At 46.2% G+C, this 15,724-nt stretch overlaps 1 protein-coding gene across 1 annotated transcript in view; it reads left to right on the top strand.

The window, feature by feature from the left end:
• Nucleotides 1-15,724, top strand: part of LOC142312877 (uncharacterized) — a 237,509-nt gene that overhangs the window by 64,621 nt on the left and 157,164 nt on the right. Inside the window, exons 12-17 of the mRNA XM_075351861.1 lie at nt 5,829-5,907; nt 7,597-7,674; nt 7,804-7,983; nt 8,066-8,189; nt 8,273-8,370; nt 8,570-8,660. Of these exons, the coding sequence (XP_075207976.1) occupies nt 5,829-5,907; nt 7,597-7,674; nt 7,804-7,983; nt 8,066-8,189; nt 8,273-8,370; nt 8,570-8,660 (650 nt within the window). The remainder of the gene's footprint in view (nt 1-5,828; nt 5,908-7,596; nt 7,675-7,803; nt 7,984-8,065; nt 8,190-8,272; nt 8,371-8,569; nt 8,661-15,724) is intronic.

The following is a 15,724-nucleotide window of genomic DNA, read 5'->3' on the forward strand; positions in this document are numbered from 1 at the left end:
ATGAAATTTCAGTGTATAGTGTGCGGGAACAGCGCATTCAGATCACTGCTGTATGGATAATGGCGATCACCATTTTTTTTTTTTTTCCTGGTCTTCCTTCCCTAAGCTCGAGCGTGTAGTGGGGCGGGCCAGCATGTCAGCCAATCCCAGACACACACACAGCTAAGTGGACTTTTAGCCAGAGAAGCAACGGCATGTGTGATAGGATGTCCATGTCACATGTCCCTGCATTATAAAAACGGACATTTTCCTCCAGCACGCCATTATCTGCCTTCTGCGTCCTTGGTGTCAGTCATCACTGGTGCAGCTCCTATCTCCGATACTGCAGTGTACGCTCCATACACAGCGCTGTACAGAATAGGGATAGAAGTTTCTATCAGTCCTTTTAAGGGCCCATACCGGCAGGGTCAGAGCCATAGGTGACAGGTCCGTGAAAACAGAGTTTAACAGCAAACACTGAGTGAACTTAGTGGCATCCTAAACGTGGCTGTTGGACTTCTGTATTGTCCCACTAGTGCAAAGATATTTGCAGCACGTCTGCCTGCATTGCACACTCAAACTCATTGTTACTAAGCCATTATACTAGCAAACACTGAGTGAACTTAGTGGCATCCTAAAAGTGGCTGTTGGACTTCTGTATTGTCCCACTAGTGCAAAGATATTTGCAGCACGTCTGCCTGCATTGCACACTCAAACTCATTGTTACTAAGCCATTATACTAGCAAACACTGAGTGAACTTAGTGGCATCCTAAACGTGGCTGTTGGACTTCTGTATTGTCCCACTAGTGCAAAGATATTTGCAGCACGTCTGCCTGCATTGCACACTCAAACTCATTGTTACTAAGCCATTATACTAGCAAACACTGCTGCCAGTTTAAGGGCCGTAGTTGCATTGTCAGTGATAATTATTGTTGTTTATTCTGCTGTTAATAAAGATAGACCACCGCTGCAATCTACACCACCTCTCAATTTTTACTACCACATTTTAAGTGCACAATCTTGTCGCAATCAAAATGAGTGGCAAAATGACAGATGCTGGTGGAAAGGGGAAGAGGCGTGTTGGAAAAGGAAAAAAAGGGTTTGTCCGTGGGGAAGGTGGCAAAGCTCCATTAACATCTGCTGAAGATAGACCATCTTCCAGCAAAAGTAAGATGTCTACTACTTACCGTGGACAATCCAATGTGCTCCCTTTTTTACGGACACGAACAACTGGAACAAAGGTAGATGATGGCCAAAAAAGGAAAATGCTTGAATGGATCTCAAGTGGTCCAACAAGTGCCCTCTCCGCCACCTCAACTACCGCATCCAAAAAACACCAGTCGTCTGAGTTGTCATCCCAATCAAAATTGCTTTCTCCCAGCTCTGAAGTCTCCATCCGCCCTGCACTGTATGGTGGAACTGAGATGGCTGAGTCTGCAGAGCTGTTCAGTCACACTATAGCCTGGGAATCAGAGGTCTGCTCCCAAGCTACAGTGAGTACAGACCAGGAAATGGTCTGCAGTGATGCCCAGAACCTTTGTGACTCTGATTCAGGCCGTGAGGACCAAGTTTCTGAGCATAATGTTGACCCTTTTTCACAAACTGTAAAACCTGTTGTTATAGACAATGAGGAACATACTGATGACGATGAGACGCAGATACCAGATTGGGATGACAACTTAAATATTCGGTCAGGGCAAGAAGAGGCTCGGTCTGAGGGTGAGGGGAGTGCAAACACAATAATTGATGAGGAAGTTCTAGATCCCACCTACTGTCAACCCACAGTCAGGCACTCGAGGAGGTCAACAGAGGTGGTGGAGGAGGATGCAACTGATGACGAAGTTACCTTGCGCCTTCCTGGACAGAGTCGGAGTACTGGTAGCACGTCTACAACTGCATCCTCAGCCACCACTCTGCCTCTGAGCACTAGTCGGGGTGGATCAACAGGTCGCATGCCCTCTAAGCCTTGCCTAGCCTGGTCCTTTTTTGACATAGCAAATGATCGCCCAAATTATGTGATCTGTAAAATTTGTCATGATTCTGTTAGTAGAGGGCAAAACCTCAGCAGTTTGACAACTTCTTCCATGAATCGTCACATGAATAAATATCATATGTCCCGGTGGGAAGCTCACCGTGCTGCAATGCGACCTAGCGGAGCGAACCATCCACCGCCTGCCCCTTCTAGTGCATCCGCGCGCTCTTCATCTTCTAGGACTATGGGGACAGCTGTCACACCTGGTTTTCCACGCACAACTTCCACCACTGTAACCGCAACAGGCAGTTTGCTTGGTAGGTCGTCAGTTGGTTTGGAAGGGGAAACAAGTACGTGTGTACAGCTCTCTCAGACATCGATAGCACCATTGTTGGATGAAGGCGACATCATGTCTACGCCTGCATTTTCCTCACAAAGCTGCATTTTTCCAGGGACACCCTACTCAACACCGTCTACAGACAGCAGCCAGATCTCTGTCCCTCAGATGTGGACAAATATAAGGCCATTTCCTGCGACCCATGACAAAGCTAAGAGGTTGACTTTATCCCTCTGTAAGCTCTTGGCTACCGAAATGCTGCCTTTCCGCCTGGTGGACACTCAGGATTTTAGAGACCTTATGTCTGTCGCTGTGCCCCAGTACCAGATGCCCAGTCGCCACTACTTCTCTAAGAAAGGTGTGCCCGCGCTACACCAGCATGTCGCACACAACATCACCGCTTCCTTGAGAAACTCTGTGTGTGAACGGGTGCATTTCACCACCGATACTTGGACCAGTAAGCATGGACAGGGACGTTACATGTTGCTGACTGGGCACTGGGTAACTATGGTGATAGATGGTGAAGGGTCTGCTGCACAAGTCTTGCCGTCCCCACGACTTGTGTGTCAATCCTCTGTCTGTCCAAGTTCCGCCACTGCTTCTGCCTCCTCCACCTCATCTGGGTCCTCCACCTCCGCCCCAGGCCTGCCTGGTCAGGCCACCAGCGTTCGCACTGCGCAGAAGGAATCACGCACCCCTCATTACTATGCTGGTAGCAGAGCGCAATGGCATCAGGCGGTCTTTAGCTTGACATGTCTTGGGAATAGGAGTCACACAGCTGAGGAGTTGTGGTCAGCTCTGCGGTCCGAGTTTAATAAATGGTTGTCTCCACTCAACCTGCAGACCGGTAAGGCCGTGTGTGACAATGCTGCAAACCTGGGTGCGGCCCTTCGCCTGGGCAAGGTGACACACGTGCCTTGTATGGCTCAAGTGTTGAACCTTGTTGTCCAGCAATTTTTAACACACTATCCCGGCCTAGATGGCCTTCTGACCAGGGCACGAAAACTGTCTGCTCACTTCCGCCGTTCAACCGCCGCAGCTGAGCGACTTGCATCGCTCCAGAAGTCTTTCGGCCTGCCGGTTCATCGCCTAAAATGCGATGTGCCGACACGCTGGAATTCGACTCTCCACATGTTACAGCGACTGTGGCAGCACCGCTGAGCCCTGGTGCAATACGTCATGACGTATAGCCTGGGCCAACGAGATGCAGAGGTGGGGCAGATCACCCTGATGGAGTGGTCTCAGATCAAGGACCTATGCACCCTTCTGCACAGTTTCGACATGGCGACGAATATGTTTAGCGCTGACAATGCCATTATCAGAATGACAATTCCAGTCATTTACATGCTGGAGCACACGCTAAACACTATTCGGAGTCAGGGGGTGGGACAACAGGAAGGGGAGGAACTACAGGAGGATTCATATGTGTAAGACTCAACAACATCACCAAGGTCCAGACGTTCATCATCACCAACGCGGCAGGCATGGGACCATGGGGGACAGGGATCAACAAGGGCGCATGGTAGCAGGCGAAATGTTGAGGAAGGTGCAGGAGAACATGAAGAAATGGAGGACGAACTGTCCATGGACATGGAAGACTCAGCGGATGAGGGAGACCTTGGTCAAATTTCAGTTGAAAGAGGTTGGGGGGAGATGTCAGAGGAAGAAAGAACGGTTAGCACCTCTATGCCACAAACACAGCGTGGACTTGGTCCGCATGGCTGCTCAAGACACATGAGCGCCTTCTTGCTGCACTACCTCCAACATGACCCTCGTATTGTCAAAATTAGAAGTGATGATGACTACTGGCTTGCCACACTATTAGATCCCCGGTACAAGTCCAAATTTTGTGACATAATTCCAGCCATAGAAAGGGACGCACGTATGCAGGAGTATCAGCAGAAGCTGTTACTCGATCTTAGCTCGGCTTTTCCACCAAACAACCGTGCAGGTGCAGGGAGTGAATCTCCCAGTTGTAACTTGACAAACATGGGACGGTCTCGTCATCTTCAACAGTCTACCCGTACCACTTTTTTGTTTTTATGTAGTTTTTTTGTATTCAGTACAAACAGGGAGTGGCCCCCTTCTCAGCGAGCTGGACATTTCATTCTGTGAATCCCCCTGACTGTGTGTGTCCTGTTGGGACCCGGTCGCTCTCAGCCCTTAGCCACATTGAGGCCTATTTTAGACCCATGGTAAGGTTTTAATATTAGAGAGTGTAGGTACTATCCCAACTGGGTACACCTTGGCGTTGGTGGGATAGCTTTATGCTTTTTTTGATCAAAAACAGTGTTTACTAAGTACCCTATGTTTATATGCACTATGCTTTTATTTAGTTACAGCAGGGTATGTTTTCACAATTTTTTCCTTGGTTTCTCTTAGTCTACCCGTACCAGTAGGACCGTATCTGGTGCTGGTAACAGCAATTTTATGGAATCTTTTCATAATTTTTTTAGACCGTCCTTTGCAAGGCCACCAGAGACAACAAGTCTGACACATAGTCAACGGCTGGAGAGGATGATACAGGAGTATCTCCAAATGAACATTGATGCCATGACTTTGCAAATGGAGCCTTGCTCATTTTAGGCTTCAAATCTTGAAAAATGGCCAGAGCTCTCCAGTTACGCCTTGGAGATTTTGTCGTGTCCAGCTGCCAGCGTTGTCTCTGAACGTGTCTTCAGTGCTGCTGGGTGTGTGCTGACAGATAAGCGCACGCGTCTGTCCAGTGACAATGTGGACAGACTAACGTTCATCAAAATGAACAAGTCATGGATCCACAAGGAATTTACTACCCCTGTGTCATCCTGGGGAGAGTAAATGCTTGTGGATTTGGAATGTGCTTGATGCAAATCAAAACATCCTGTTTGCAACTAGGGCACAAGTGCTGCCACTGATGGGGTGTCTGTGTGGCCCAATTTTTTGAAAAAAGGGAGACTCCACTTGGAGTAACCCTTGCTTACATTGTTTTTAAAAATGATCCAAGATGCACAGCGCTGGGATCAGGAGAGACTTAGCTACCTACCCCGGTGTCATCCTGGGGACGGTTAATTATGGCGTATTTTTGAATGTGCTTGATGCAAATCAAAACATCCTGTTTGCAACTAGGGCACAAGTGCTGCCACTGATGGGGTGTCTGTGTGGCCCAATTTTTGGAAAAAAGGGAGACTCCGCTTGGAGTCACCTTGCGGTGTTTTACATGATTTTAGAAGGGCGTGCCATGCCTATATCTGTGTCTCCTCCTCTTTTTCCTTGTCCAGCTCTTTTGTTTTCGCATGAGTATATGTCCTTGTCACTTTCCCATGTGTTTGTGTTGTGTTGTGAGTTGTTTGTCACCTTTTGGACACCTTTGAGTGTGTTTTCTAGGTGTTTTTATGTGTTTGTGAATGCCTGCCATTGTTTTCTATGCGGTTCGAGTTCGGTTCGTCGAACGTTCGACGAACTGAACTCGAACGGGACCTCCGTTCGACGAACCGAACTCGAGCCGAACCACGACCGGTTCGCTCATCTCTAATCATCACATTCTTCTCCAACTTGTCCAGACATTATGATGACTTTGGACATCCACAGCTCATCTCTGTAGATTTTCATCTTCTCTGGTCTTCTGCAGCACATCCCAATGTGATACCTTACAAAATAAGTGTCATTATAATTATACCAAAGTAAAAAATATCTGCACATACTGTGCACTAAATAACCCATATACTGTGCATATTAGCCCCACTATGCTACTTGACCAAAAAGTGACCCCCACACTGTCCCCCTTATGACACATGGCCCCCACACTGTTTCCCTTATATACTACAACCACTACACCATCCCACCCCCATGAATTATGTCCACCACACTATCTTTCCATATGAAAAATAACCATCAAACTAGCCCCCCCATGAACTATGGCCTATACGCTGTCCATACAACATAATGTACCTGCGATATGAACAATGGCCTCCACATTGTCCACACCTTCCTTTTCACACTATACAGCTTCCAAATTGTGCCTTCACGCTGTCCCTTGTATAGTACTCCCCCCATACTGTTAGACTGTTCTTACTTTTGTATACTGCCTCCCATAATGTGCCGTCACTTTGTATACTGAGTGAACCACACTTTACAGTAAAAGTTCCTTGCACCTTCAGCTCCATGGTGGAACACTTACCTTATCCCTCATCTTCAACTCCTTTGTGAGGGTCTATCCCACACACGCTGCACCTCCATGTTTCACACACCCTGAACCACTAATATTCCACACACCCTGCACCACTATATCCCTCACACCTTACAATCCAAAATCCCCTACAGACCTTGAACTCCTATATCCTACACAGCCTGCACCCCCATATTTCACACACCCTGCACTCTCATATCCCTCACATCTTACAATCCAATATCCATTACAGACCCTGCACCCCCTTATCCCACACAGCCTGCACCCCCATATTTCACACACCATGCACTCTCATATCCCTCACACCTTACAAACCAATATCCCTTACAGACCCTGCACTCCCTTATCTCACACATCGTGTCCCCTCATAACCCACATATCCTGCACCCCATCTCCCACAATCTGCCTAGTGCCCCCCATATACCACGCACCTTATACCCCCTTACTCCTCTCTCAAACACCCGTCTGTCACAGTCTGCATCCCTCATATGCCACTTACCCTGCACCCCCATGTCTCCCTGTCCCTGCATTACCTGTCATACATGTCCACATCTCCTCCAGCTTCTTTTTTACTTCCTGCTGCTTTCTGCCTGGCAAAATTATGTGGCTCCTCCCACACAGGGGTCACATGTGCATGACATCATCGCAGGTCTTTAATAGCAGATATTGTCTTCCATCTGGGAAGGAGCTGATTTAGTTCTCCTCTGGCCCTGCAGCGCTCGTACAGTGAATTCCTCCAATTCAGTACTGGATCGCAGTAGCTCTGGGTGGGCCCCTCCAGGTCCATGGCCCGGGGCGACCGCTCCCTCTGCCTCCCTCGTAACTACGCTACTGACATTAAGGTTTCCTTCCCGCTCCTTTTCCAATGCTTCTGGGATCTTTCACCAATCACTGAACTTCTTTCTCAAACATGTCATTACAGACAATTTGTGGTCTTCACAGTTCTAGTTCTTCCACAAAGAGAAAATACAACATGAAAATGTTTCATCTCCTTATGTTTCCCCTCATCATCTGTGTTTTTACATGGAATTCCTAATAATGTTACGTTGGCTCATCTTCTCTCCATTCAGGTCCCTACAATATCGGATCCTCTCCGTGCAGATCGTCTATAGGAGAGAATTTTCCTGATTGACCCATCAATGATGCATAGGGACAGGGACAAGATAGTGGAGAGGATATTACATCTCACCCTAGAGATCCTCTTCCGGCTTACTGGAGAGGTGAGAGATTCTGATGACGTCACATTACATCATTCTTATCTATGGGAATAACAGATGGACAGAACTGGAGAGGTGAGGACTCTGGAAATGTCTGTAGTGAGATTTATTACTGTGTCTCTCCATATCCAGGATTACACAGTAGTGAAGAAGACCTCTAGTGATCGCTGTCAGGCCCCTGTGTCTGAGGAATGGGGAAGACCCCTGAGCCCAATCATGTGGCCTCCACCTCACCCCCTGATACATGAGGACATCAATGACCAGAAGATCCTAGAACTCACCTACAAGATGATTGAGCTGCTGACTGGAGAGGTGACACTGCTGGGAATGCTGGGACATTATACAGTAACGCTATGAAGGGATCGGGGGATGACGGTATCATTGTATGTGTCAGGTTCCTGTAAGGTGTCAGGATGTCACCATCTATTTCTCCATGGAGGAGTGGGAGTATTTAGAAGGACACAAAGATCTGTACAAGGACGTCATGATGGCGGTTCCCCAGCCCCTCACATCACCAGGTAATAGACAGGACTAAATACACACGGCCTATAATTATCTGTATGTAAAGAATGAATTCAATTCCTGTATATGTTTCCTCCAGTTCTATCCAGTAAAACGACAGCGCCAGAGAGATGTCCCCGTCCTCTTCTCCCACACGACTGTAAACAAAAAAATCCCAATGTTCCTCAGGATCATCAGGTAGATGGAGAGAAGGTGTCATGAAATCTCCTTATGATGTGTAGATGGCTGTGAAGGTCTTGTGTTCAGTCTTGTTTTATCCACCAGTATTATATGTTTTTTCTACTTGTGTAATAAGAACGGTGGAGATGGCAGGATTAGAGCTAATCATAGATGTGACTTCTCCATCTGTCTGTGACTTTTACAATGTTTGTTTCAGGGTGAAGATCTGACCCATATTAATACTACAGAGACCTATGTGAGGGGTGAAGAGTGGTATAAAGAGGAGATTCCTACATATGGCTACCCAGGTGAGTAGTGAGATCCATATAAAACATATAATTCATTAACATACAAAAGTCTGTGCTGAGTATAAAGCATAAATGATTAAAAAACTGGTTACAGCATACCAGAAAAACCCACAATAATCAAACACATACACCACAATAGAGGAAAAGGATAATCAATATCCCTACTTACATCTGCCTGACAATGGAGGTTAAACACCCGAGGATCACAATGGTGCCCCCATTCCACTTCGGTTTTCCCTATAGGGCCCTAACAAAATAGCCATATGGGACAGATTGAAATAATTACTAATCAGTGTATAAATACCTGCAGAATAAACATCATATTAGGGTACAGAAACACAAATATAATAACAGGGAATGATGTAAAATATAGTTCCAAAGGTAAGTATAGACCAGAACAAACAATTGCGTGTTTTCCCCCTTACCATACAGGTTTATCAGGAGTGAAAAAGAACTTATTTTATAGATGTGTCACATGGTGTTAGGCCCTGTGCGCACTAGAAAATTGAATTTTCTTAAGAAAATTCCGCACCCTCTAAAAGATTACCACACATACGACAAAAAAACTCAGCAACCGCACTCGAAAACCGCATGTGGTTTTACCGCTGTTTGTCGCGGGTTTTCTGCGGCTTGGTACCTGTGTTTTTATGCCTTCAATGCAATAAAGCATATTGAAAGAAAAATAAATAAATAAATAAATATAAATAAATATATATATATATATATATATATATATATATATATATATATATATATATATATATATATATATATATATATATATATATATATATATATATACACACACAAAACAAGAAAGCCGCGGAGACACCATCACATGTTTCTCAACGCTGGCAGGAAACTAGCCAGGTCTTTCACCGGGAAGGAACAACCACGGGAAGGGCAATCTCCAGTCAAGGAAACCGCCTATGCCAAAACATGGTATCCATCCACAGACAGCTGTTTCGGGGTATTCGCCCCTCATCACTGTGGAGTAGGAAACTGGCTAGTGGGAGCAATGCCTAGTAAATGGCTACATAGGTAAGGATGGTTGACCTTAGGGAGATCAACATCCGGCACCGCGGAGACACCATCACGTGTTTCTCAACACAGTGATTCTAGAACAATGCCCCCTGGGAAATATGCAAAACAAGAAAGCCGCAGAGACACCATCACGTGTTTCTCAACACAGTGATTCTAGAACAATGCCCCCTGGGTCAACCATCCTTACCTATGTAGCCATTTACTAGGCATTGCTCCCACTAGCCAGTTTCCTACTCCACACTGATGAGGGGCAAATACCCCGAAACAGCTGTCTGTGGATGGATACCATGTTTTGGCATAGGCGGTTTCCTTGACTGGAGACTGCCCTTCCCGTGGTTGTTCCTTCCCGGTGAAAGACCTGGCTAGTTTCCTGCCAGCGTTGAGAAACGTGATGGTGTCTCCGCGGCTTTCTTGTTTTGCATATTTCCCAGGGGGCATTGTTCTAGAATCACTGCGTTGAGAAACACGTGATGGTGTCTCCGCGGTGCTGGATGTTGATCTCCCTAAGGTCAACCATCCTTACGTATGTATGTATGTATGTATGTATATATATATATATATATATATATATATATATATATATATATGTATATGTATGTCTGTGTGTTGGATAGATAGTGGATGGATAGATATAGATAGATAGTGGATGAATAGATAGATAAATACATAAATAGAGGGATAGATAATGGATGGATAGATCGATACATTGATTGATAGATAGACAGAGGGATAGATAGATATTACAGCTTTTATTTCTGATGTATGTGTTCCCTCCCCCCCCCCCCCAACAGTATTTCTCATACAGCAGTGACCCTGCGGGACCATGGGTCTGAGTTGTCACTGCCGGTCGGTGACATCACTCTATTACCACTTGTGAGGCCCTGAAGTTCTCGCGAGCAGTAATGTGTTGACATCACCGACCGTGAGAAATGACCTGGAGTTACCCCTGCAGCCTCATTCACAGGGCTGCATTATATCTCAGACGCCGCTGGATCAGTATGCAAGCGTCATGGGGCCTTGTGTGGATTACGCCGGACCTGGAGGGCTGTTATTGGTGGGGTTAATAAAGTGGTGAAAGAGGGGGATTTTTTGTGTTTTATTTCAAATAATGGATTTTCTGGTGTGTGTGTGTTTATTTATTTTCACTTCCAGATTAGTAATGGCGTGTCATAGATGCAGCCATTACTAATCTTGGACTTAGTGGCAGCTATGGGCTGCCTTTAACTCCTTATTACCCCGATTGCCACCGCATCACGGCAATCGGGAAGAGCCGGTAACACGCTGGGACTGTCGCATAATGGATGCAACATTCTCGGGGCAGCTGCGGGCTGATATTCTTGGCTGCGGGACAGGGGGGGGGGGAACGCAATAACCATGGCCCTTCGCCCTCCCCAGGTTGAGAATACCAGGCCGCCACTGTGTGCTTACCTTGGCTGGACAATAAAAATATAGCAGAGCCCACGTTGTTTTTCGTTTTTTTATTTTTAATATGTACGTTTCTGATTTCAATGTGCATTATATATGTATGTGTCTGTGTGTGAGTGTGATATGTGTGTATTTATTCTCTGCTCAATTTCCTCTTCCTCTCCTAATGACATCACTTCTTTGCAAAACGCAGGGTAGTGATGAATATTATGTCTCGAAAAGCGTGAACTACCACGGGTATAACGCAGGAAAACGCAATGAAACGCACATAATTTGCTACCTGCGTTACTCCCTGCGGTATTTTATGATTACATTACAGTCAATGGGGTAAAATACCGCAGGTAACTGTGAGAAAAAAGTGACATGCTCATTCTTTTTGCTGTGTAAATTCCGCAGCAAAATCTGTTGGTGAAAAAAACGCAGTGTGCGCAAAGCATTTTCTTTTTTACCATAGGTTTTGCTGCTGAAAGACTTCAGCAAGGTTATGAACATTTTCTGCAGCAAAATCGCAGAAAAACCGCAGCGTGCGCACAGGGCCTTAAGCTCTAAACTCTCCGTGTGTCATGGCCGCATCTGACACTGTTCAAAACTACATCTCCTCGGAGTTGGATTTAGTAAGATTTTTGATCTGCACATGCATCTTGCAGTGAGAAGTTAGGAGCCCATTATGCGGTCCAGCAGAGGAAAACATCATGCGCTGGTTGATGTGACACAGAGCACTTCTGATGTGCTTCATTGCTGTAATGTCTGTAAATAGTTTACAGTACCTGACAAAAGTTCTGTCGCTTATCCATGTTATGTAAATGAAAGCTTATAACCTAACTTAAAATTCACCCATTGGTTTCATAAATTACTCTTTGAAAGCTGAAACCCTCCCAAATTTGGTTTAGGTTATGAAAATAAAGTTGCTGCAAAACTGAAATATTGATCATTTAATGAACACAGAAAGGTCAGATTTTGGCAAGACAAGAGTTTTGTCGCCTTATCATACAATGCACCCAAACCTAGTTTACATCCTCATCTGTCCTCACTAAATGATCTTTTAATTAGTGGTTGTGTATAAAAAGAAACCCAGCACCCCAGATCTTCACTTGAACTGCAACTTGACCTCTGACAACATGCCAAAAATCCACCCTGCAACCAAAGTCTTGATTATCAAGAGGCTGAAGACCAGATCCACTGCAGAGATGGCTGGCACCTTTTAATGTGTTTGAGCATCAAGTACAAAGAATTAAAAAAAGATTTGAAGAGACTGGAGATGTTTTTGACAAGCCCAGGTCCGGCAGACCCCGCAAAACAACTGCTCAGGAGGAACGTTTGTTGGTTAGAAAATCCAAAGCCAGCCCCTCTTCCACTGCAGCAGAGCTCCAAAAGGCCTGATCACCTCAAGTCCCAGTGTCAACTAAAACAGTTTGTAGTATTCTGTCTCGAAATGGCCTCCATGGTCAAATCAATGCCCAGAAGCCAGCACTAAACAAAAGGCAATTAAAAAAGTGTGGCGGGGCGGAGCCTGGACCGGGATGTGAGCACACGCAGGGAGACACTCTCCTGCTGACTCACCGTGATACCGCTAGAGCCGCCGCACGTCTGACGATCATAGTGACACCGGAGGGCAGGGGAAGGTACCGGCATCCAGCAGGAGAAGTCTCAGCTCCTGAACCGGCAGCATGTCCAGGCGGCGACAGAGGGAAGTGGGAGCAGGGAGAGGGCCTGGATCACAAAATGGCACTGAGGTCAGAGAGGAGGCGGAGAAAGCAAACACAGCCTGCCGGTGTCGCATGGAAGCAGCTGCAAAGCTGGCACAGTTTGCAAGACAATCAGAGGAACCTCTGGAGGAGCCCGGTAAGATGGTGGAGGAGAACGGGGAGGAGGAGGAAGATTTTGAGGCTGAAGGAATAGAGGGAGAACCAGGAGAAGACAAACAGGAGGAGGATTCAGGAGAGCAGCAGGCAGCAGAGGAAATACAGGAGAACCCCACTATTAAGGATGTGTTTCAGGTGGTCTCCTTCTGCAAACAGGCCCTCACAACATTACCCCAGCAGGTGCTGGGAATACAGGGAGATATAGCTACTCTCAAAAAAGATCAGAAGAAAACTGATATGAGAACCATTGCTGTGGAGGAAAGAGTGGGGGCAGCTGAGGATTATATAGTTACACTGCAAAAAGCAGAGAAAGCAGTGGCTTAAATAGATCCCATGACCAGCCGGAACTACATAAAAAATTTACTACTGGCCGAAATGGACATCTAGATCTACAGATTGGTGAGCTGGAATATTTACTTTCTTGGTGTTTTTCTAACAAGAGAATGGAAGCTACATCCGGTTTGGGTAAAAAGTATTGACATGGACGATATAGCCAGTGAGATTCTGGAATATTTTACCCTTAATAGAGGTAGTGCGGATCCATTGGTAGTTTGGGACGCCATGAAGGCATACCTGAGAGGTCTTTTATTTAGAGATGTTTGCCGGTGTAAATCTCGTAGTAGACAGGGGGAAATTGATTGCTTAGAGGCCTTGAAGGGAGCAGAAGCAGAGATGATAACACAGCCCACACCAGAGAATAGGCAGAAGCTAAAAGCAGCTCAGGAAGAAGTTAATAAGGTGCTATTGGAGAAAGTAGCTAGGAAGCATGCTTTTCAAAAAGAGAACTTTTATGCAGAGGGAGAAAAGGTGGGACATCTGTTGTCGGTGGTGATGGCTGCCCAGAGACAATCATCCTTTGTGCATTGCATTCGCACCACAACGGGAGATTTGGTTACGGAGGGGGTAGATATTCTGGACATGTTTGCAGCCTTTTATGAGGAATTATATTCCACTAGAGGGGAGACGAGACAGAGCGACCTAGAGGCTTTCTAAAGGCCGCTTTATACGCTGCGATATCGTTACCGATATCGCTAGCGTGGGTACCCGTCCCCATCTGTTGTGCGACACGGGCAAATCGCTGCCCGTGCCGCACAACATCGCTCAGACCCGTCACACGTACTTACCTGCCCGGCGACGTCGCTGTGACCGGCGAACCGCCTCCTTTCTAAGGGGGCAGTTCGTTTAACGTCACAGCAGCGTCACTGAACCGCCGTCCAATAGAAGCGGAGGGGCGGAGATGAGCGGGACATAACATCCTGCCCACCTCCTTCCTTCGCATTGCAGCCGGGACGCAGGTAAGGAGAGCTTCCTCGTTCCTGCAGCGTCACACGGAGCGATGTGTGCTGCTGCAGGAACGATAACTGAGAATGGACCCACATGTCACCGATGAGCGATTTTGCACGTTTTTGCGACGATGCAAAATCGCTCATAGGTGTCACACGCAACGGCATGGCTAATGCGGCCGGATGTGCGTCACAAATTCCGTGACCCCAACGACTTCGCATTAGCGATATCGTAGCGTGTAAAGCCCCCTTTAGGTACAATGACATTACCCAAAATTACAGAGACAGAAAAACACAGTCTAGAGGGCCCTATCACACTTGAGGAGATAGAGAGAGCTTTGCATGGCATGGCAAATGAAAATGCCCCGGGGGTAGATGGTCTGCCAGTGGAGGTATACAAATCTCTGGAAGAAATACTCTTACCCAATTTGCTGAGTGTCTTGGAGGAGGCAATGGAGAGGGGGACACTGCCGGAGTCTATGAGGGAGGCGATAATAACAGTAATACCTAGAGAGGATAAGGATCCAAAACTTCCCGAATCATACAGGCCCATCTCACTGTTAACGACGGATGTTAAAATTTTGGCCAAAGTACTCTCTAATTGATTAAGAGAAGTGATATCTACCCTAATCCACCAGGATCAGTCGGGTTTTATGCCTAATAGATCCACGGCAAAAAATATACGAATATTATACCTTAACATGCAACTGACGGTGGACAATCCGGGACAGAGAGTAATAGCTTCATTAGATGCTCATAAAGCATTTGACAGTGTGGAATGGGGATATCTGTGGGGAATGCTAAGACATATGGTATTTGTTCCTAATTTTACATCCTGGATACAGCTGATATATACTAGATCAGTAGCTAAAGTGAGGATTAATGGAATGTTGTCACACACGGTGGATTTACAAAGGGGTACTCGCCAAGGATGTCCGCTCTCGCCTCTCCTTTTTGCTCTGGCAGTGGAGCCACTGGCGGCTGCTATACGGCAGAACAGAGACATTAAGGGATTTGTATATGGCCATCTAGAAGAGAAGATATCCCTCTATGCAGACGACATTCTATTGTTTCTGAGAGACCCAGGGGCATTGATGAGCTATGCCATGCAGGTGATCGAGCGGTATCAATTATCAATTATTATCGACTATCAATTGGACAAAATCGAATCTGTTTCAGGTGGACGCGGGAGTGGATGGGTTGATCCTGGGTGATGAAGTCAGCAGACTGCGGGTTGTGGACCAGTTTAGATATCTGGGCATTCAGGTATCCATGCCAATTGGGAACTACATTACTATTAATCTAGTCCCTTTGCTGAAGCAACTACGAAGTAAGATAACTGCTTGGAATACGCTTTATTTATCAGTAATAGGACAAATTAATCTTATTAAAATGGTGCTTATGCCCAAGATACTCTATCTGTTGCACAATTCTCCTGTTTGGATCCCTC

The sequence above is a fragment of the Anomaloglossus baeobatrachus genome, chromosome 5 (genome assembly GCF_048569485.1).
Source record: "Anomaloglossus baeobatrachus isolate aAnoBae1 chromosome 5, aAnoBae1.hap1, whole genome shotgun sequence".
Classification (NCBI taxonomy): domain Eukaryota; kingdom Metazoa; phylum Chordata; class Amphibia; order Anura; family Aromobatidae; genus Anomaloglossus; species Anomaloglossus baeobatrachus.